This window comes from Schistocerca piceifrons, chromosome 1 (assembly GCF_021461385.2).
Source record: "Schistocerca piceifrons isolate TAMUIC-IGC-003096 chromosome 1, iqSchPice1.1, whole genome shotgun sequence".
In the NCBI taxonomy this organism is placed as follows: Eukaryota; Metazoa; Arthropoda; class Insecta; order Orthoptera; family Acrididae; genus Schistocerca; species Schistocerca piceifrons.
This window is the reverse complement of record NC_060138.1, coordinates 399797768-399823357: the sequence shown is the minus strand read 5'-3', so window position 1 is coordinate 399823357 and position 25590 is coordinate 399797768. Positions and strand designations below refer to the sequence as shown.

At 38.4% G+C, this 25590-nt stretch overlaps 1 protein-coding gene across 1 annotated transcript in view; it reads right to left on the bottom strand.

The window, feature by feature from the left end:
* Positions 1–25590, bottom strand: part of LOC124787855 (CLIP domain-containing serine protease B9-like) — a 183335-nt gene that overhangs the window by 33650 nt on the left and 124095 nt on the right. The window contains exons 4-5 of the mRNA XM_047254820.1: positions 864–966; positions 574–752 (exon numbers count right to left, since the gene is read on the bottom strand). Of these exons, the coding sequence (XP_047110776.1) occupies positions 574–752; positions 864–966 (282 nt within the window). The remainder of the gene's footprint in view (positions 1–573; positions 753–863; positions 967–25590) is intronic.

Here is a 25590-nt window from a genome sequence, read left to right as displayed (position 1 = left end):
GTCCGCAGGCATGCTCAACCTCCATTAGGCAAGTTCAACATTCATTTCATAGAAGTGGCATCCCAAATCTTTGTTACATTGAGCTAACTGGCATTGCAAGGTACAGCCTGAAGTATACTGCTTATTTGAAAAACATCACTCAATATCAACAGTTCTAAAAACATTGACTGCAACTTAAATCCAAGTGGAAAATATTCAAAATGCTTCCCGATAATTTAAATTCTCTATATGTAACTGAAAGATATATTTTATCATATCATTTGAGGTGGCTCTACCTCACAGCACTGAATTATGAACTGCACCTGGGTAAATGTTCATCGGCCTAATCAGAACACGAGTTTAAGACCAATATCTAATTTTTGTGCTCCATACTGGCTGTTAATAGTCTTAATCCATCTATTATCCATATTACCTTTTTTCTTAAACTAACTTTCATGCAGCATACCACAGCAGAACTTAATTGCCTTTATACATTTTTGTTTGTTACTTCAATAATAAACTTTTTAGGAAGGCTGAGTACACTATTCATCTAATACCGTAAAGTATAAAAAATGATTGTTTTGTTTTATGTACCTGTATATGGGATATCTGAACTGACTCTGACCAAGGCTATATCATTTTTACGGAATGGATTATTATACTTTGGATGGATAACAGTGCTTTCAACTTCTCTCTCAACCACAGGATCAGCACAGTACTCTTCACAGTCAGGGTTTGTAGACAAATTGAGCTCACCTAAACGAACAGTTTTCCTGTAACAGGAATATAAAACAAAGCATGCTCACCAAATATTTTAGACATTTAATACAGGAACACATTTTTAAAAATTATGACAAGAATTGTAATTTCATAATACAACTTACAATCTCTGGTTTTCAACAGAAACACAGTGAGCAGCTGTTAAGATGTATCTCTTGTTAATAATGGTTCCTCCACATGAGAATACAGTTGAACCTGGGGTTCTACCTATTTGAAATTCATGAAACAATAACATGTATTTTAGATAGGAAAACATTAAGTACATGTTTAATAAGAAGATTAGTACAATATCATTTATTTTTAATGAAAATAGATTCTGAATTCTGTAAAGTGTTTTTTTAACTATTTCTTCCTTCACCTGATGAGGAACCCAATAATTTGTTTCATCTCAAGGAAACTATTGATTTTGTTGTGTAGCTATAAATTCTTCATACATGTGAACAAAATCACAAACATATTATTTCATAGCTGAAAATACCTTTTTGTTCACAAGGATTCCCTTACACAAGAAGCAAGAGAACAATTCAGTAAAACTAAATTTCTTGATAAATACAGAGGTCATACATGGCACTGAGATGATTGGAAAATTACATTGTTAAAGAGACTAGTCAATCTACTGTACATTTAGGAAAGGTAAGAGATTGCACTGAATTTCATTCTATTCCCTTATAATTTGTTAATCTCTCTAACACATCTAGAATGGCAAAGTTCTCAGACATTTTCATAGTGTCATCTTCCATCAACACAGGCTACATCCCTTTGACTTATTTCTGCTTTCAGGCTACAGCCAGTACTACAGTAACAGTCTCTCATTGGTATGCGCAAGTCTGGACCAAGGGTGAATATAGAAACATTAGTGACAAATGTATAAGTTTGATGCTGAAATTGCAAAGCTGGTATTAATGACTTACAAAATCCACAATGCATAATCGACTACCACAACCACTCACTATGAAGCCCTACTCACTCAATGTTCACAAATTGATCTCAACCTTGCTTAGAACTGGACTTGTATGAAGAATTCTATTTGGATTGTGTGTATTGCTTCTTGGGTTGATACTATAGTACAGAAATGCTCACACAACTAGCAGCTCTTTAGCCATTCTGATTGTGGACTTAGTACAGACCACAAAATTTCCACACTCACCACTGGTCTCATATGCACTCCACCTTTTACAGCATCAGGAATGGCACTAATATGCCAAGAGACACTCAATCTGTGCACAGCTGATCTAATGTTTTAGAGGTGCAGCAGCAGTACTTGATGCTGCAATAACAGCAACACTGTCATCAACAGTACCAGCTGGAGAACCTATAGAAACAGCAGATGAGCTACTAAAGTACACAAACAAGTAGCATGAAGTCCAGTTGATAACAGCACTGCATGTTGATATGTCAACATTGACAATACCTACATTTAGATCAGATGAGGAAAATGTGGAATACCTATCTGCAGTCAGATTTTGCTGTTTTGTAATATTTCCAGTTCTAGAATCAATCAGCATTGCTGTTGTCTCTTAGTAGTCAGATTTATGAGCTGGTTAGCAAATTATGGCTGCTTGTAGAGACCAGTAGTTTGTCATTCGATGACTTTTGCAAGTTGCTGTCCTCACATTTTCAGATGTATACAGGGGTAGTAGCTGCTAGTCTGAGATTTAACCAGTATCAGAAAGAAATGAATCAATTTTACAGAGCCTGGGCCACTGACTTACAGGGTTTTGGTTGACAACATAACTTTCTGTTCTCACAGTTAAGACATCCTACACGGAGTCTTTAATTCAAGATATTGCTTTAATTCAAGATATTGCTCTTGACCGGCGCATTTGCCATATCACTACAAGAAAAACCAGTCCTAATCACGGTGAGGTTCTTATGATAGCTCAGTCTTTTGAAATTTCATCAGCTGCACAATGTAAATTCAAAGTTGACTTAGGCATAGCAAAAGATCAACATCAACAATGACCTTCCCACACTTACGATGATTAAGAATTTGGTTAGTAATTCTTCCTGAACAGTGTCTGAAACAACAGTATAGCACTGTATCTCTTCAAGTATGCGTATTAAAAACTGCACCTCCACAACACTTAATACAGATAAAAATTAAGTTAGCAGTATTGTAGTAGTTGTAAGTCACAAAGTTAGATGAAAAATGGGAGTCACATATTGAGTGGGCATGGCGATGTTGCCACTGTAACAGCCAACAAAAGACTTCACCTTGGTATGGCAAATAACTGCACAGCTACAGAGGCCAATAACAGAATTTCAGTTAAACTGATGATCCCACTGTTCATCAACCACATTGAGATTGAATTCAATGTGGGTACTCTGTATCCTTAATCAACGCTGAAATATATTGGTGTATCACCTCTCTGCTTTTGGTGGCAAGAAGACAATGTGTGTTAACACCCAGTCACCAGTGTAATGCTTTAAATGACTATATAACGTTTAAGCCAACTGTACGTTAAGTGTGTAAGTGTGAGCCACTCTTTAACCAGTAGCAGCTGACATTAGATGTCTTCACAGTATTATTGGTTTTCAGATACAAAATTCAATAAATTTTATTTCTAAGTGTATTATGTTTAGTAGCTTGGAATCTTTGTTTAAGGAATACTCTGATTTATTTAAAAATGACCTGGGAGTGCCACAAAACTTTCAAGTTCACATTTCTTCAACACCTAATGCTATTACTCATTTTTTCCATACCAGGCACAAGGCATTTTCAATGCAGAAAGCAGTTAGACCTGAACACAGTCATGAACAGGATTCAACTGTGCCAACACCAGTTACATTACACCAGTAGATCTCACCCATTGTAGTGATTAAAACGTCTAACGTCACAATATGAATTTGTGTTAGTTGTAAGTCACTTATCAATATACAATCTAACACACATGTTTATCCAATTCTGCATCCTGAAGCGAAGCTTATGGGGGGGGGGGGGGGGGTGAACTATATATTAATAGAGCAAGCTGTTGAGTATCTGCACTTACCTGTAAGTGTAGACTCAAAGTGTTTCATTGCATTAAATATGCCATTCAGTGAATACAAAAGTTGTCATTGCATCAGCAATATTCTAAAAGTATTTGGAACTGTTGATGCAAGGGGTCTCACAACCTGCTAATTGTCTTGATATAACAATTACCACAGGGACTATCTGGAATGGAACCTGACAAATTTACACAAATATTTGAAAAACTGCAAAAAGTAGGCTCAAAATCTGAAAGAGCTCCACTCATTCTTGTATAAAATCAACTATTACAACAAATTCACACTGAACTTCAAACAAAAGTATGCTTCCTGCCTGACCGCATTTATACCAGAGAGATATTTATTTCTTGAGCCAAGTGTCTCACTACTTGACATAAACACCAACCTATCACATACACTTCAAACATATTATCAATGACATAGGTGAACTATGGGTACATTGGAAAGAGCCACTGGCAAACACGGTTTTGTATTTTTCTTTTTACATGGGACCAAACTTCACCTTATTACATGCCCAAGCCATTAATGTCACATGTTGGCCCCAGGGGACCTATCCAATAAAATGGCACAGTGACTGCGTGGTAGGTCACGTTCTTAAGCAGTTATCATTATGGGATTCACTATTGAACTACTGCTCAATCACCACAGAATTCTGAAATGACACTTTGTTGTTAATCAGCTGGAAACTTTCATGAGCCATTGTGCAAATTCCCATTAACAGCACAGGAACTGGCAAAATCAGGGTTGATATCTAAACAAAATAATATGTCACAGTCGTTTTATCACAAAGATAAAACCACAGTTTTGGCCCTATAGGTTTACCATTAATCAAACAAAACCATGGATTTGGCACCATGAATTACTATTTATTGCCCCATAAACTACAATTTAGCCAGGGAGTGCTTCCACTGGTCTCAGTACAATTTAAGTGTTGATCCTAACCCAAACTCTGATCTTACATTCCCCAACTATTATATGTGGCACACTCAGGGATGACTGAAATGGAGGCATTGATGAGGCAACCTGTATAGTTGCCAGGCACTGATCCTGATATTATCATGTAGTCTGGGTCTAACAAAACCAATAAGCTCCAATACAGCCATTTTCCACTGATCTATTATGTTATACACACACATCACTTTCACAGGCCCACTCATTGTGATTCTCTTCGGAATCTTCCATAAATTGTCTATGTTGTCATGATAGTTATGGTTATGATACGAACACTACCAACTATATTTTCTACAGAGGGATCACACATCATAGCGTCAGATATAGGATCACAATTCATATATAACAAATTCTGCTCAATTAACAAAAGGTAAATTAACAAAAGGTAAACATATCTGGCCACAACTCCCTTTTACCAGCATTCAATACTTAGGCAGATTGGCTGCCCCAAATGTTAAACACCCAGATGAATAAGATAATGACAATAACCTCTCAGAAAGCTGTGACATTCTTCTGAACTTCCTACAATTCCAAAGCAGTACAGAGGCAGCAGGATGGCTACGATATTACACTGGCAAGACTCAATATCAAGAGCGTGCATAAAATCATAATTGGACCCCTCTATCAAGCACCAGACTCACTTCCTGATGTAACTTAAGAGTAAATCTCAGTTCGCTATTATGTAAGTTCCACAATCATACTGTAATCACTGGAGGAGACTTTAATCATCCAACAAGCAATTAAGATAATTACAGTTCTGTCAGTGGACAGTGTGACAAGACATCCTATGAAACATTACTAAAAGCCTTCTCTGAAAAAGTCTAGAGCTGATGGTTCACAACTTCACTCATGATGGAAATAAATTAGATCTAATGGCAACAAGTAGACCTGACCTCTTTGAGGCTGTTCACATTGAAACTGGTACCAGTGAACATGAGGTGATTGTGGCAGTATTGATTACTAAGGTACAAAGGCAACTAAAACATGTAGTAAGATTTATATTTTCGGTAAACCAGGTAAAGAAGCTGTTGTCCCACATCTTGGTGAGGAACTCAAAACTTTTAGCTTAAGACAGGAGCATCTAGATGAACTATGGCTCCACTTTTAAAAAATAATTAACCATACACGGGAAAATATGTACAAACTACAACAGTTCATCATGGGAGGGGTCCATAGCATACAGTCACAGTAAAGAAACTCCTAAAAAAAGAGAGAGCACTCATAATGGTGTAAAACAAGTCATGGGACTCTAGACAGATGTCACATGAAACATGTTTGGCTGCTGAAAGGGCAATGCATGAAGCATTTGATGACTAGTGTGGCAAAATATTATTAAAAGATTCCTCACAAAACCCAAGGAAGTTCTGGACTTACATAATTGCTGTTAGTGCTATTAAAGGTAGTGTCCAGTCACTTACAGATGAGACAGAATGTGAAATCTAGGGCAGCAAAGACAAAAATAGAAATGATTTACTCCATTTTCAAATGTTCCTTTATGAAGGAAAACCCAGGAGAATTGCCTCAGTTTCATTCTCATATCACTGAAAAAATGAGTGAAACAAATATAGCATCAATGATGTTGAGAAACACATGAAATCATTAAAACTAAACTACGTTCCAGGGTCTGATGCAATCCCTATCATACTATATATACAATTTGCAGTTGACTTACCTCTTCTTTTAATGGTAATCTACTGTAGGCCCCTGATACAAAAACCTTGCTCAGTAGTTATAAGAAACCACCGGTCACTTCCATCATCAAGAAGCACAGCAAAAACTGAGCCACAAAACTGTCATCTAATATCTCTGACTCCTATTTGCTGTAAAATCTTAGAACATATTCTATGCTCAAACATAATGACACAACTCAAACAGAATGAGCTCCTTAACCAATCAATTGGCGCTGCTGAGTATGATACTATCATCATATCTTCCTCTGTTGTCAAATTAATTGTATTTTTATACAATGGCAATTGCTCCTTTCTTGGTGTCACAGATAGAATGGATCAGGTTATTGTTTAAATGTTATATAATTGTATATTTTGTAATCTATCATTATATTAGTTATCATTGGCTTTTTTCGTTCCATGTTTGGAATGTTGTTGCCATCATAACAGAGGAGAGATACACTACTGGCCATTAAAATTGCTACACCACAAAGATGACGTGCCACAGACGTGAAATTTAACTGACAGGAAGAAGATGCTGCGATATGCAAATGATTAGCTTTTCAGAGCATTCACACAAGGTTGGCACCGGTGGCAACACCTACAGCGTGCTGACATGAAGAAAGTTTCCAACCAGTTTCTCATACACAAACAGCAGTTAACCAACATTGCCTGGTGAAATGTTGTTGTGATGCCTCATATAAGGAGGAGAAATGTGCACCATGATGTTTCCGACTTTGATAAAGTTCGGATTGTAGCCTATCACGATTGTGGTTTATCGTATCGCGACATTGCTGCTCGCGTTGGTCGAGATCCAGTGACTGTTACCAGAATATGGAATCGGTGGGTTCAGGAGGGTAATATGGAATGCCGTGCTGGATCCCAATGGCCTCGTATCACTGGCAGTCGAGATGACAGGCATCTTATCCACATGGCTGTAACAAATAGTGCAGCCACGTCTCGATCCCTGAGTCAACAGATGGGGATGTTTGCAAGACAACAACCATCTGCACGAACAGTTCGAAGACGTTTGCAGCAGCATGGACTATCAGCTTGGAGACCATGGCTGCGGTTACCCTTGACGCTGCATCACAGACAGGAGTGCCTGCGATGGGGTACTCAATGACGAACCTGGGTGCACGAATGGCAAAACGTCATTTTTTCGGATGAATCCAGGTTCTGTTTACAGCATCACGATGGTGGTCACATCTGTATTTGGTGACATCGTGGTGAATGCACATTGGAAGCATGTATTTGTCATCGCCATACTGGCATACCCCCCCATGAACCATGGACCTTGCCGTTGGTGGGGAGGCTTGGGTGCCTTAGCGATACAGATGGCCGTACCGTAGGTGCAACCACAACGGAGGGGTATCTGTTGAGAGGCCAGACAAACATGTGGTTCCTGAAGAGGGGCAGCAGCCTTTTCAGTAGTTGCAGGGGCAACAGTCTGGATGATTGACTGATCTGGCCTTGTAACATTAACCAAAACGGCTGAAAGCAAGGGGAAACTACAGCCGTATTTTTTCCCACGGACATGCAGCTTTACTGTATGATTAAATGATGATGGTGTCCACTTGGGTAAAATATTCCAGAGGTAAAATAGTCCCCCATTCGGATCTTCGGGCGGGGACTACTCAAGAGGACGTCGTTATCAGGAGAAAGAAAACTGGCGTTTTACAGGTCAGAGTGTGGAATGTCAGATCCCTTAATCGGGCAGGTAGGTTAGAAAATTTAAAAAGGGAAATGGATAGGTTAAAGTTAGATATAGTGGGAATTAGTGAAGTTCGGTGGCAGGAGGAACAAGACTTTTGGTCTGGTGATTACAGGGTTATAAATACAAAATCAAATAGGGGTAATGCAGGAGTAGGTTTAATAATGAATAAAAAAAATAGGAGTGTGGGTTAGCTACTACAAACAGCATAGTGAACGCATTACTGTGGCCAAGATAGACATGAAGCCCATGCTTACTACAGTAGTACAAGTTTATACGCCAACTAGCTCTGCAGATGACGAAGAAATTGATGAAATGTATGATGAGGTAAAAGAAATTATTCAGATAGTGAAGGGAGACGAAAATTTAATAGTCATGGGTGACTGGAATTCGTCAGTAGGAAAAAGGAGAGAAGGAAACATAGTAGGTGAATATGGATTGGGGGGAAGAAATGAAAGAGGAAGCCGCCTTGTAGAATTTTGCACAGAGCATAACTTAATCATAGCTAACACTTGGTTCAAGATTCATTAAAGAAGGTTGTATACATGGAAGAATCCTGGAGATACTAGAAGGTATCAGACAGATTACATAATGGTAAGACAGAGATTTAGGAACCAGGTTTTAAATTGTAAGACATGTCCAGGGGCAGATGTGGATTCTGACCACAATCTATTGGCTATGAACTGCAGATTGAAACTGAAGAAACTGCAAAAAGGTGGGAATTTAAGGAAATGGGACCTGGATAAACTGAAAGAACCAGAGGTTGTAGAGAGTTTCAGGGAGAGCATAAGGGAACAATTGACAGGAATGGGGGAAAGAACTACAGTAGAAGAAGAATGGGTAGCTCTGAGGGATGAAGTAGTGAAGGCAACAGACGATCAAGTAGGTAAAAAGACGAGGGCTGATAGAAAACCTTGGGTAACAGCAGAAATATTGAATTTAATTGATGAAAGGAGAAAATATAAAAATGCAGTAAATGAAGCAGGCAAAAAGGAATACAAACGTCTCAAAAATGAGATTGACAGGAAGTGCAAAATGGCTAAGCAGGGATGGCTAGAGGACAAATGTAAAGAGGTAGAGGATTGTCTCACTAGGGGTAAGATAGATACTGCCTACAGGAAAATTAAAGAGACCTTTGGAGGGAAGAGAACCACTTGTATGAATATCAAGAGCTCAGATGGCAACCCAGTTCTAAGCAAAGAAGGGAAGGCAGAAAGGTGGAAGGATAATATAGAGGGTTTATACAAGGGCAATGTACTTGAGGTCAATATTATGGAAATGGAAGAGGATGTAGATGAAGGCGAAATGGGAGATAAGATACTGCGTGAAGAGATTGACGGAGCACTGAAAGACCTGAGTCGAAACAAGGCCCCCGGGGTAGACAACATTCCATTGGAACTACTGACGGCCTTGGGAGAGCCAGTCCTGACAAAACTCTACCATCTGGTGAGCAAGATGTATGAGACAGGCGAAATACCCTCAGACTTCAAGAAGAATATAATAATTGCAATCCCAAAGAAAGCAGGTGTTGACAGATGTGAAAATTACTGAACTATCAGTTTAATACGTCACAGCTGCAAAATACTAACGCGAATTCTTTACAGACAAATGGAAAAACTGGTAGAAGCGGACCTCGGGGAAGATCAGTTTGGATTCCGTAGAAATGTCGGAACACGTGAGGCAATACTAACCTTATGACTTATCTTAGAAGAAAGATTAAGAAAAGGCAAACCTACGTTTCTAGCATTTGTAGACTTAGAGAAAGCTTTTGACAATGTTAACTGGAATACTCTCTTTCAAATTCTGAAGGTGGCAGGGGTAAAATACAGGGAGCGAAAGGCTATTTACAATTTGTACAGAAACCAGATGGCAGTTATAAGAGTCGAGGGGCATGAAAGGGAAGCAGTGGTTGGGAAAGGAGTGAGACAGGGTTGTAGCCTCTCCCCGATGTTATTCAATCTGTATATTGAGCAAGCAGTAAAGGAAACAAAAGAAAAATTTGGAGTAGGTATTAAAATTCATGGAGAAGAAGTAAAAACTTTGAGGTTTGCCGATGACATTGTAATTCTGTCAGAGACAGCAAAGGACTTGGAAGAGCTATTGAACGGAATGGACAGTGTCTTGAAAGGAGGATATAAGATGAACATCAACAAAAGCAAAACAAGGATAATGGAATGTAGTCAAATTAAATCGGGTGATGCTGAGGGAATTAGATTAGGAAATGAGACACTTAAAGTAGTAAAGGAGTTTTGCTATTTAGGGAGTAAAATAACTGATGATGGTTGAAGTAGAGAGGATATAAAATGTAGACTGGCAACGGCAAGGAAATCGTTTCTGAAGAAGAGAAATTTGTTAACATCGAGTATAGATTTAAGTGTCAGGAAGTCGTTTCTGAAAGTATTTGTATGGAGTGTAGCCATGTATGGAAGTGAAATATGGACGATAACTAGTTTGGACAAGAAGAGAATAGAAGCTTTCAAAATGTGGTGCTACAGAAGAATGCTGAAGATAAGGTGGGTAGATCACGTAACTAATGAGGAGGTATTGAATAGGATTGGGGAGAAGAGAAGTTTGTGGCACAACTTGACTAGAAGAAGGGATTGGTTGGTAGGACATGTTTTGAGGCATCAAGGAATCACAAATTTAGCATTGGAGGGCAGCGTGGAGGGTAAAAATCGTAGAGGGAGACCAAGAGATGAATACACTAAGCAGATTCAGAAGGATGTAGGTTGCAGTAAGTACTGGGAGATGAAGAAGCTTGCACAGGATAGAGTAGCATGGAGAGCTGCATCAAACCAGTCTCAGGACTGAAGATCACAACAACAACAACTCACTGGCATACCACATGAAGTGATGGTATGGGGTGCCATTGGTTACACGTATCAGTCACCTCTTGTTCGCATTAATGGCACTTTGAACAGTGGACATTACCTTTCAGATGTGTTACGACCCATAGCTCTACCCTTCATTCAATCCCTGCGAAACCCTACATTTCAGCAAGATAATGCACGATCGCATGTTGCAGTTCCTGTACGGGCCTTTCTGGATACAGAACATGTTTGACTGCTGCCATGGCCAGCTCATCCTCCAGATCTCTCATGAATTGAAAACGTCTGGTCAATGGTGGCCGAGCAACTGGCTCGTCACAATACGCCAGTCACTACTCTTAATGAACTGTGGTATCGTGTTGAAGCTGCAAGGGCAGCTGTACCTGTACACACCATCCAAGCTCTGTTTGACTCAATGCCCAGGTGTATCAAGGCCGTTATTACGGCCAGAGGTGGTTGTTCTGGGTACTGATTTCTCAAGATCTATGCACCCAAATTGCATGAAAATGTAATCACATGTCAGTTCTAGTATAATATATTTGTACAAAGAATACCCGTTTATCATCTGCATTTCTTCTTGGTGTAGCAATTTTAATGGCCAGTAGTGTAGATAAATGGTATGAATAGACCAGAGAGGATTAACTGAAGAATTAATCCCAAAGAGACCAAAAAGAGCAATGTGAAGGTAATAAAATGTATGACATATTGCTTGTGTAACTGCGCTTAGTAGCGCCTCTTCCAAGAGTAGCCATAGCACCTTTTCCAACTTAATCCCAGTTTGACGCAGTCTTTTCAAAAAGGTACTTATTTATGTTAAGACATTATTTTGATGTTGAGGAGTGTATGAATGCTAATAATGAGTTGTAGTATATGCCAGTGACGCACTACAGATCAGGCTGTGAAGTAGTATCATCATAATTATGAAAAAGATGTTTTATTCCACAATTTTCAGTTGTTTATTTATTTTATTGAAAGTAGCAAAAACGAGTGCAACAGATATGTCCTTTGTTGGTATTCCATTAGCAAATATGAAGTGACAAGAGGTCACTGACATGGACATAACAACAAATAACAGGGAAGTTGAAAATGGTCACTGTGACAATCAACTATACCCTTTAAATGCTATGGAGACAGATGACAGTAATGTTGTAATCTGTGATGCTACCATGATTATGATAGATGCAATGGCTTTTCAGTTTTCGTGGGAAGCATTTTCTCTCATGCTGAAAATGAAAGGTGCAATAGTATGGATTCATGAAATTATACTTACCCTGTGACACAGACACCTAATGGGAATATAACTGAATGAAATATGGTGGGCCCACAAGGTACCCCAAACCATGATGCAATTAATGCAAGAGATACTTTGATGTGAAATTCAGTACTCGAGCTCAACAAATCAATGATTTAAAAAATGATTTTACAAAGAAACAAAAGCAAACAATGTAGAAAATTTGCTGAAAAACATATGTAACATTTTAACACACTTAAAAATTATGGTCTTAAAGTTAATTTAACACAGCAGTTCAATGACTTCAGTCAAAATTTACGTACTGACCTGCCCAATGAATTAACGAGTAAACTTGTAAACAGCAGAAAGGAATTAAAAGCAATGTTATTTACTGACTTATCTCACAATATAAATAACTTGAATCAAAGAATGTACTCTGTAGATGAGCCACAAAGACAATTGGCAGGCAAGTTAAAAGGCGTAAGTCATTTACAAACAAAAATGCAACACGCACAATCACAAATATGTAAGAATGTGGACATCCTAACAGGCGCTGTAAACAAGTTGCAATCAGTATGTCACGGTTTGCCAGAAGAGGTACATGAATTATCATTGAAACTAGATAATTTAAATTTAAACAGTCAGTTTGTGCAAAAAGAGCTGAAAGAACTGACATGGATGTAACAGAATTAAAGGATAGGGCTGGAGCAGGTATGATAGACAAAGTTACTACCCTGGTGCAAAAGTAGTTCAGGAACATAGAACTTATGTGGAAGTAGTTGAGGAAGTGATGAAGGCAAAAGAGAATGAACTATTAGCTAGGACAGATTCGGGCATTAAAGCAGCAGAGGAAAAGTTGTGGAGCAGACTAATCAATATTGCAAAAGTAATAGAAAAAAATCTGATGCCAAGCAGTCAAGTGCCGTTAGACTGGATAAATAATCCTAGTACCTACCTGCAATTTGTTACAAGCCCATCATGTGAAGTAGACAGAAGTTACAAGGTGCAGCAGGTACTGCTGACTACTGTACCTGTTGCATATCCGTGCTCAGAATATAATCCCATGTACCACAACAAAGCCACACCGGCAACAGACATTCCTGCATGTCTTTCCACCTGATTAGCAGATGAAGGTTTATTAAAGTATAGACAGTTCCCTATTTTTGCATCAGAAGGTAAAAGAATGAATCTGATGGTATTCATAAGAGCCTTTCATAATGTGTTGCCTAGAAACTGGAAGGACACATAAAAGATCCATTTTGTTGTAGGATACATGGAAGGCAATGTCTTGCTATGAGCCATGGGCATGGCAGAAAGATGTTACACTTATGAACAGTTTGAGAGAACAGTTTTGGACAAATTTTGGTCTGCCATAGTACAGGAGACATTGTGCCATGGAGTTTTTAATCCATCACCATTCAGTAGCAAAATCAGGGGCTAAGAAAATATTTTGAGTATTTGAATAAAATTCAATACCGGATGAATCTAGCCTCCCATATGGAAGTGTTAAGGATTTTGAAAAGTCAACTGCCTGCCCACATCTGTGAAAAATTAATTTCAGTTCCAGAATATGAAAGAGTATTTTTTATAATTACTCGATTCTATTGATCTTATTTATGAGGAAGCGCCAGTGCAAACAAAATGTCAGCACACAGATTGAGCCCCCAGGATTCAGCAAACAGCAAGGTCGTAATGGTAACTATATACAACACAGTTGTCAACAATACACATCTCAAAGTAATGGTAGTGGGAACCATTTTGGCAATGGGAATGGCCAAAAATATAAACACGGCCACAAGACCAATCAAGCACAAAATTTTAACTGATCGGGCTGTACTGATCAGAGAGGGTACAGCTAACATGTGGACAATGCAGTGCTGACTGGTGGCAATAACCAGTGCAGCAGTTGGCAAGGACAAAACGCAAGCAGACAATTAAACAATCCATCAAAAACTGGTTATAGCCAACATAACCACAGTTACATTTTAACAGTGGGCTAGGCCATCAATATTTCAGATCAGGAGCTGCACAAGACACCAACTGAAGGAGACAAGCCCACAATGTACACTTAGTTGACATCACCTCAAATAAGGAGATCAGTACTCCAGTTAGCCAGGAAAACTTAAACAGGTACTGATGGACCTCCATTCGATGACCAATGGAGAGGGTGGAGGCATGAAGCTAATTAAAAACTGTTTCATCATACAGGGTGTCCCAGCTATTGTCCACCCAAAATATCTCTGGAACAATAACAGCTATTGGAAAACGACTTTCACCGGTATCAATGTAGGGCTGGGGCCCGTGAATGTACATATTTGGAAACATTCTAAAACGAAAGTGTTTTTTAACACAAACTTATGTTTTTTTAAATGGACCTCCTGTATTTTTTTCTTCAGCAATCCATAGCATGACAAAACACATACACAATGGCGTTGATTGCATCGCAACATTCCCATTACATCCCGAGATATTAAGACGCGAAGTTGATGCTTGAAACACGCGACATGCACTGCTAGCGCACGTCCTGAGGCTCAGGCGTGAACCCCATGCTGCCCATAATCGCGATGTGATTGACATGCGTAATCACACTTCCATACTTATCAAGAGGTCCGAAACGAATAATACGGTCTGCTGCCATCCTGCATTAACATCGTACATTCCAGCAGGTATTTATCCCATAGGCTAGGGGTTATGCGGTTCTGTAACATATCTGTGTACCGCAACGTTAGTCCCAAAGTTAACTTCACTTATCGTTAATCCATTACTAAAAAGGTAATGCTGTTCAACATTAAAACTTTACTTTACTGTAGATCTAGCGCAAGTGACAGTTAATCATTCACTCGTAATAGTAAAATTCATGTTGATGGTTTTAGTGAAATGAGCAAGTGGACTAAAAGTTTTACCATTGTTTAGGTAAAAATGTTTTGATTTGGGAAGTTCAGGTAGGACATAGAAGATGAATGTAAACATGTTTAACCAATTAGTTTTATTATCACATAATTATCAATGTTATGTTTATCTAATGTGTTATATGACAAATTGTTGCAAACAAATGTTTCTTAACATCACTGGGTAAAATGGCCCTTTGTAGAAACTTCCACTGTGATACCAGCACTACATACTAAACATAGCGTTCACATCTCATGCTCAAAGTGATGCCCATTGGCTTGCGTACATAGGGTCACTCTGCGGATGAAGGATGCCCTACTTCGTGCTACTGTTTCCTCTTTGATGGCTGTACAAGCATCAATAATGCATTGCTTCATGTCCTCTGGTGTTGTTGGTTCATGTTGGTAAACAGCATCCTTCACTGCTCCCCAAAGAAAATAGTCCAGCGGTGTAAGATCTGGAGATCGGGCAGGCGACCTAACTGGGCCACCTCGTCCAATCCACCTACCAGGGAACTTACGGTTCAGAAGTCGTCGTGCTCGTAAGGCGTTTTTTGAAGGCATCCGTCATGCTGATACCACATGACCATTCTCCAGTGCAGAGGTACGGTGTCCAAGAGAACAGGAAGATTGTGTCGTATAAATCTGGAGTATTGTCTGCCATTTTGGATGCCATTTATAAAGAAAGGTCCAATAATGGTATCTCCAATAATCCCACACCAAACATTAACTTTCCACGGATGTTGATGCTCTACCTGACGGAGCCATTTTGGATTGTCTGCGGACCAATAATGCATATTCCTCATATTGACAATTCCTTTGTTGGAGAATGATGCCTCGTCCATAAAGAGAACATCTGCAAAAAAATTTGGATTAGTCAGAAGTTTTTGCTGAGCCCACCGACAAAATGTTACCCTATTGCGGAAGTCATTTCCATGAAGATCCTGTTGTAAATGAACATGGTAAGGATGAAATTTATGACGTTTAAGAATACGCTGTGCACTTGATCTTGACACACCAACTTCACATTCAATTTGACGTGTGCTGATTTGAGGATTCACAGCTACGGTAGCGAGCACAGCAACTTCAGCACGTTCATCTGTGCATGCTCTAGGACGATGTCGAGGTCTTGGATTTAAGCTTCCCATTTCACGTAGACAAGATGTGAGATGACCAAACATCCGGCACAAAGGCGATGGCTTGTCAGGGAATCGTCTTCTGTACAGTCGTTCTGCCTGAACAGCATTTCGTCCAGCTACAACAGGGTACAGCACAGGTATGTAGAGTAAGGTAGAAAACAGACACATTAACTTAATAATCATAATGTTCGCTAACAGTACTATCAACAAACAAGCAATCTCATAACGTATTTCCCGTCAACGTACATTCTCCATAGATCAGCAGCATTTCTACCATATCTTTATGTGTGTTCATTATACTGTACAGTATAAGTCCCACAACACAACATTTATTCACAATGTGTACTACCTCCGTGCCATCACTAGGTTACTCTGATGCACGACTACACTGGCAAGCAGTGTACTGCACGCCAAAGCAACAACAAATGGGATGCTCGGAGGGTGGTGGGGTACAGGAGTTTGCATGGGTCGCAAATCAAATCATAAACAAGGCGAAGTGGTAACTGTGGCAGTAGTGAGAACTACGTTGGACACTCGACTAGGTAGAGCCAGGCCCTGCGCGACAGGCACAATGGGTCATATAACGCATTAGATAAACCTTATTTTGGGTGTGCAGGATAAATAAGACAACCTGACGGGTGTACACCAATCGGTACTGGTTCATATTGTGTACATAGATACGTAAAACGTGCAAGAGGGAAACCATTATGTGCTTATGAGAGTTGATGGCAGCAGACTGTATTATTCGTTTCAGACCTCTTGATAAGTATGGAGGTGTGATTACACATGTCAATCACATCGCGATTACAGGCAGCATGGGGTTCACACCTGAGCCTCAGGACGTGCGCTAGTAGCGCATGTCGGGTGTTTCAAGCGTCAACTTCGAGTCTCAATATCTCGGAATGTAATGGGAATATTGTGATGCAATCAACGCCATTGTGTATGTGCTTTGTCATGCTATGGATTGCTGAAGAAAAAATATAGGAGGTCCATTTAAAAAAACATAAGTTTGTGTTAAAAAACACATATGCTTTCGTTTTAGAATGTTTCCAAATATGTACATTCATGGGCTTCAGCCCTATATTGATACCGGTGAAAGTCGTTTTCCAATAGCTGTTATTGTTCCAGAGATATTTTGGGTGGACAAGATAGCTGGGACACCCTGTATACATTCAGAGCAGATATATCAGAGATGAATTGCACCAGAAGATACAATTTACCGTGAAGGAGATGGTGAGTGCAAGCAATTGTTAAGGCCCAAATATTTGACTTAACTGTACCTATGGTAGAAGATACTAGCACCACGACTAAAGTGATATCTCAGGTATCATTTGATGAATTGCAAAAGTGAGGCTGCATACCAACACTTCCATTTCAGAACTGCAAAATACAGACAACATTAGGAAGCAAGTCTAAGGGGGACAAACTGCAAGCATTAATCCCTGTTAAAATTGATAGTTTTTCTTTACAGTGCATTTTTCTGGTGGTTGAGAAATTGATAGTAAATTGCCTTACTGGTATGGACACTTTTAGAAAACATCAGGCACAAATTGATATAGGAAAAGAAAAATGCCATTTTGCAATAAACGACCAACAATTCTCAGGAGATTTGTTTAAAACAGACACAAATGAAAATAACCAAGAACACACCTCAAACATCAACATACAATTATTTTATCCAGCTGTCATGTTTTTATGCATACAAGGGATTGAAGAGCTACCAGAAGAGGACATAGATCCTAATGTCATACAAAATGAGGTAAGTGAATCTGTGTGTTTAACTGATGACCAGAAAGAGGAGCTTCAAAACTGATAGTCAGATAAGCATTCCATGGGTGAAGAAGGGGGCAATGAGAAAGGAAATTAATAGAATAGTAGATTAGGAAATTGTACAGCCTTCTTTCTCCCCATACTGTAGACCTATCCTGGCTGTTTCTAAGCCAGATGGTAGTGTCTGCCTCGTGTTTGACACCTGAGGGATAAATAAAGTTGTCATACCAGTTAGGATGCACCCTGACAAACTACAGGAACAATTATTAAAAATCCATAATGTCAAATAACTCACAATAACAAATCTGAGAACCTCGTACTGGCAGAACACATTACATGAGGATATCCAAAAATACAAAGCCTCTATGTGTGGGGGCAGAAGTTATGAATTCTGCATCTTACCATTCAGCCTGAACGTAAGGGTGGTCATATTTATTTTTACCCTGGATCGAGTCTTGGAACCTGAATTACTTAGCAGGGTCACTGTTTATGTTGACAATCTACTAATAGCCACCGCCAACTGGGCAAAACGTTTAAGACTCTTAACAAAGTCCTACACAGGTTTCCAGAGTTCAGAGACACAGCCAATCTAATGAAATCCATTTTTGGCAAAGAGAAGGTTAAATTCCTTGGCCATATAATATTTCTAAATGCTATACACCCAGACCCACAGAAACTTGATGCAATCAGACACCTTCTGCACCTCAGAATAAGCAGCAGCTAAAGGCATATTTAGGCCTAATATCATTTCTTAGAAAATTCGTACCCAAACAACTTCTGAATAGTGATACCTTGTTAAATCTTCTAAGAATGAACCACCCACGGACACAGGTTAACCAGTGTCAGGCTGATTTTGACAGCATAAAGGATGCCCTACTGAATGATAATATTTTACACCACCCTGATATGGCTCAAGATTTTTATTTACGTACCAATATGTCATTGTAAGGGCTAAGTGCTTGTGCGTTCCAGATCACTCATGGGGCTGGGGAACTAACCCCCCCCCCCCCCCCCCCCCAGGAGATTTGTTTTGCTAGTCAAACATTATCTGAGTCCGAACAGTCATATTCTGTAACAGAACTTCAGGCCCTCATGGTAATATGGGGGTTTAAAAAGTGAATACTACCTTTAGGGTAGACACAATAAATTTTATTGTGACCATCCTTGTCCTTTCTTTTAACTTGCAAACTTTACATTGAGAAGAGCCAGATAGTGCTTGTATTTGCAAGAGTCTGACTTCGAGATCATATACAAGGTGAGCACAAAGTCTTGCCCTGATTATAACAATTTATTACAGAATAACCATTTGACATAATAATTTACATTTGATGCCATTACACAGGTTAGTGTTACTTGTTTTCTTTAAAACCACTTATGTTAGTAAATCTCAACGTGTGCTCTCTTGGTAGCTCGGAGAATGTCGAGGCAGTATTCCAGTTCCCGCCAGGTGTTTCATAACATGTGTTTGTCACAGTACCCACAGCAGCTTTTATTCTAGCCTTCACTTCATCGATGTCAGCAACTGGTGTGACAAAGACTCTGTCCTGGATATAGCACCAGAAAAAGGGTCAAGGGGCATAATGCCTGGAGAGGGGGGTAATGTCCGGATTGGTGGATTGGAAGGAACAGTCCAACACCCTGGCCACCCCACTCTCCAGACATTATGCCCCTTGACTTATTTTTCTGGGGCTATATCAAGGACAGAGTCTTCACCACACCAATTGCTGATGTCGATGATCTGAAGGCTAGGATACAAGCTGCTGTGGGTACTGTGACAGAATACATGTTACGAAACACCTGGTGGGAACTGGAATACCGCCTCGACATTCTCCGAGTTACCCAAGGAGCACACGTTCAGGTTTACTAACGCAAGTGGTTTTAAAAAAAACTAGCAACACTAACCTATGTAACAGCATCAAATGTAACTTATTATGTCAAACAATTATTCTGATATAAATTTTTATAATCAGGGCAAGACTTAGTGCTCACTCTGTATATTAAAGGCAACCAAAATGTAATTGCAGATGCCTTGTCAAGGCTACCTATGGGACTTGACAAATTTCTTGAATTTATGGAACATAATTCAGAAATCAGGATTTTGTTAATGCGAGATAAGACATAACAGCCATATTACATTAAGATGTGCAACAAGCAGAACTGAGATAGTGAAAGGTTAAGATTGAAACTATTACAAAATGGTGATGATAATTTCATGATTATTTTTATGGTTTACAAAGAGGTCTTGGTTCACCACAACCACCCAGATCAAAGCCAGTGGTGTATTTGTTTGCCAGAATACTATGTGGACAATCTTATGGTGTGTACTCACAATGTTTGGGGTCATTATGGCATTTCAAAGTGCACTAGCAAAATAAATACCTACTGTTTCTATACTAATTTGAGATGAAAGGTCCTTCATGTGATACAAAAGTGTATTACATGCCAAAAGACAAAACATTCAAACAAGTCCCAACTAACTGAGCTGCACCCAATATTGCCAACAAGACCTTTAGAAATAGTATCTTTGGATGCAGATGGGCCCTATCCACAAGGAAAAGGAGTTGTAAAATATATTGTTGCTCTGTATAATGTTTCTTTTAAAATATGTCAAACTGGGGTCACTGACTGCAAGTAACATCATTAGAAGAGTCACAGAAGACTGTCTCTCAAGGGTAGGAATGTTATAAATATTATTAACTGGTAATGCATACTGTTTTTTAGGTAACCAATGGAAAATTTTCATTAACACTAACAGAATTAAACACATACTATTATCCCAATTCCATCCGGATGCAAGCCTGATAGAATATTTTAAGAACTCAATAGATTTATTTGCACCTATACCTCCTAAAAAAAATGCAACATGTATTGAGTAAGTTATGCCATTGTAACAGATCAACAACTTTCCACATATCTCTAGTGGCTTTAGACCAGATAAATTACTGATTGGAATAAGACACATAGATGACTGGGAAAATTCACTGCCTAAAATTCCTAGAAAAGAAATGCCACTTGAGGATAAAATATGCCAGATGTTGGTCAATCTTGAGGAAAATGCAGAACAAAGAAAGAAATTGTATGATAAAAGATTAGGATGCACTGTTCAGTTCCATGAAGAACATGTTGCTCATAAGAACACACCCAAAATACACAAAATATGAGAAGTTAAACCACAAATGGCAACTTCTGTATACAGGGTCATTTGCTATATGAAAAAAGGCACACATTACAACTACCTACAAAGGGGGATAATAGAAGTGATCCACAAAATTACTGTCCGATATCCTTGACATCAATTTGTTGTAGAGTCTAAGAACATATTCTGAGCTCAAACGTAATAAGGTATCTTGAACAGAATAATCCCCTCAATGGCAAGAAGCACAGATTTCAATAACATTGACCATGTGAAGCCCAATTCACACTTTTCTCACATAGCATATTAAAGCTTTGGATCAAACCAACCAGGTAGATGCAGTGTTTCTTGATTTCCAAAAAGCACTATTTTTTCTCTGTTTTTCTTGGCAGTGCTGAGTGAAGACCAAGGAATTACAGAAAAATGAACTTTATTGTCACTGGTGCCTTTTATAATGTACTTTTAATGACTTCTTTGTGAAAATTATGTAACATGTAAAAGAATTTTCACAAAAAAGTCATTAAAAGTGACTGTTATGCATATTTGCTATATATGTCAGTCAGATTATAAATGCAATCACACATTAATTGATATATATCAGTATTTTCAATGTGTATATGTAAGCTTTATGTAAACATGACGTGTCCAATATCATTGTAAGAAATGATCCACAGACAAATAAAGAACAAGAACAAGAATATTGCTCAAGTGTGTGGGACCCATACCATATAGGACTAACAGGGGATATCAAACATATACAGAGAAGGGCAGCATGAATGGTCACAGATTTATTTAATCTGTGGGAGAGTATCACAGAGATACTGAAGGAACTACACTGGCAGACTCTTGAAGGCAGATGTAAACTATCCTAAGAAAGTCTATTAACAAAGTTCCAAGAACAGGCTTTAAATGATTAGGAATACACTACAACACCCTACATATCGCTTACATAGGGATCATGAGGATAAGATTAGAATAATGCACAGAGGCATTCAAACAATCATTCTTCCTGCACTTCATACGTGAATGGATACCCCAATAACTAGAAATGGGATATATCCTCTGCCATGCACCTCACAATGGTTTGCAGAGTACAGATGTAGATGTAGATGTAGATCTAAAATCCCACATCCAGGAGCTTATAGGTTAGCCTACATAAACAGTGGAAAGGACAAAATACTCTACCCCCACATAAGGATTTGTAGGAATTTATGCACTAGGCAAAGTTAGCATAGGTTAAAAAACCAAGTAGTAGCGTATATATACACACAAGATGACACAGTTTATTTGAACCTGTATACCACAATTTTATGCTTGGTATTAAGGAAAGATTTTCATGTACTTATTTCACGTTTTTTAACTCTCGAGTGGGCGCGCCTCAATATAAAGTGCACCAGCCAAAAATAAAATGATTTTGTGCAGTTCCATTTTTGTTTCACAACTTCAAACCTATAACTATTCGTTCAGTATTGCTTCATGTAACACAGTGATAAATTGCGTTGTCATACGTCCAAGTGAGCAGCAGTAATATAAAATACAAAGTGAGCTAGACAAGCAAAAATTTATGGTTAGTTCAAATAAATGACCCCAGTTACGAACTAGCAACATAATCCCACATTGAGGCAGTTGTCTATGAGATAATTAGTGATAGAATAAGCAGATGACCAAGATCTGATGCACCTGCACTGCTTAATGGTTCGAATGCGTCACTGCTGTCTCTTTAACACCTGTCCTTGACAAAAGAGAGTTATAGTGAAAATTTATTTCATTATTGTTTAATAAAACAGTAGTTTAGCTCATTATGTCAGTTTATTTTTTCCTTGTTTAAATAAACTAAGATTAAACTATGATTTTGATCATACTTGACTTACCTTGGTAACATAAGCAAACCTATTCTTTTCATGTGTGCGCCCGCTCGTGTTATGAAAAACGGTGCGCCCGCTCAAGGGTTAATTGAACAGAACATAAGTTTTAGTTATTTAACATTTGGATTAAATGTCCAAGAGCCATATAAAGCTCTGAAAATACTTCCATCACCAAGTATGAGATTTATTTTAATAATCTGTGCACTCTCTAAACACACTGTAGTAATATGCCTGAGACACAAAACAAGTGATGATGTGAAGAGAGGGAGATGCTACACATAGGCAGTGGGGCTAGCTTACAGGTCAACAGCTGCTGTGCATGCACACAGCACAGTGTAGTCCAATCCACTGCATAGCTGGCAGACTGAAGCAGCTTAGCAAATGAACGAAAACCAAGCGGTATTTTAGAAACTTTACAATGTCAGCTAAATAATATAGAAATTCAGAGCCTACACTACAAAGCTAAAACTAAAGGGAGAGAAGACTTAATCTCAGGAATATTTACAGCAGGAAAAAATAAAAACTATATATGAAAAAATATCTACACACTATATTACTATGTACAGTATACATACATTTACAAGTGACTACATACAAGTTACACTAAACACTATAGAACAATATCTATGTATAATGAAGGAAGGAATAGATGGAAAGTTTTGAATAAGCCATGAAAGATAATGAGATTGCACCCATCTACGACTTTTATTTTCTGGTGAGAAGATTGATGAATACAGCTGTGTACAGATGGAAAATGAATATGTGTACATTGAAAAAGTGATGCATCAGTAACCATCAAGCAACTAAGGACTTGGTTTAACTTAGTATTAATTTTCCTTCCAGCTACATCTTACTGGACACGTACCGGGGTGGATAAGGAACACAATGGTGTGGTGTTAGGTACCAAAGCAATGCCATAGTGCGAATGTGTGCATATGAAAAGGCTACAGTACGTTCATAGTACTTTTGAGCATGATCATGAGCTGCTCAAACGTTGTCTTACAGCTATTCACTGACACAATCTTCATAGCGAACATACTTATACACATCATAATACACAAGATTGGTATCGTGGAGTGAAAAAGATGTAAGTCACAAACACTAAAGGACAATCATTGTACATATTTTCAAACAGTTGATATGAATGACGTTATTGTACTGTCAGAATTCACCAGTAGGTAGGAAACACTAAATAGATGAGTTAACACGGAAACAAGTAAATGTTCATGAAGAATGTACTCAGTCATTCTCTTATGGGTAAATGAAGGACTGTAGTAACAGAGTAAAATGAATCCTGCTTCTTTTTCATATAAGCATTCTTGTAGACCAGTAGACACTTTCTAGTAGACCTGCAAGAGGTGTAGCTAAGTGTAGCTATATTGCGTATTGCGTTATTGGATTTTATATTCCATGAAGTTTTCTTCTCTTCATCATCTGCGAAGACAGATATTCACAACAAGTAGGATGTATGAATGGAGGTTTATGCACATCAGGTGAAACTTACATACACATGTTGTCCTGTTAATGAAAGAGGGAACTTAAATTGGGTTGGCTAACGTATTATGTAAAACAAAACTATGTGAATATGAAACTTAAAAATATCAACTGCTTACAATAAACATTAAAAATAAAAGGTATCAACCTTGAGCAAAAGGTTGTTAAGGTTATAAAATTGTAATGTGATGCTGAAAATGACCATAGGATGAAGGGGCTATAAAAGAATGTATACAGTAATAATAATTCTGAGTGGTGTTCATATGGCAAGAAATGTAACTGGCTGACACACACACACACACACACACACACACACACACACACAATGTATTCCATTGTAAGATCAGGACTGTCTTTCAACATAGTCCTAGTCTTACAACAGAATACATGCAAATGAATTTTACAATGCATCATTATTGTCTTTAACTAGGTATCTAAGGATTTACATTTATAGAATCATTTCTGTGCTACATTTACTCACTACTTATTTGGTGTTAAAAGACTGCATCTCAAAAAAGGACTGTAATTATACAAATTCTTAACAAATGCAGCAAACTAGTGTATCTGTGTGTCAAAGCAAAAAAACAAGACCCGCATCATCAGACAACAGACATCTCTTACAAAAGGGAAGGTTCTGAATAAAGTAGAAAACATTATAAACTTACCTTGACCTTGAGCAAGTGTTGACATAGTGTTGAACAAAGAATTGGGTTTGATCACTGAAATATGTGAATTATAATGTGGAACCACAGTGCTGGGCCATAAATGATGAGTCCAAGTACGCACACACTACAGTACACCACTTCGAACCAATGTGATGAACACTTCCCCAGAAAACTTCATGATAAAAAGCGACATGGTATCACAAACTTGGTCAGCCTGTGCGTAGCTACAGTGCCAATGAATTCACAAAGTGTGCATGCAGTGTACACCATTTGACATGCTAGTGCTTAACCATGAAGGTAGCAGTCAAAAGTTATACTCCAACAAGGGGAGCAAAAACTTTGACTTTCAACTGCCCTTGTTGTAAATTATTTGTAAAGATAAATGCACATATTATAATGCTGACACATCCTGGTCAAAGAACAAATTAAAGATTTGGCCACCAATAAATGTGTTTTGTACCTACAAAGGCCAAAAATCACAATTTAAAATGTTTAAAG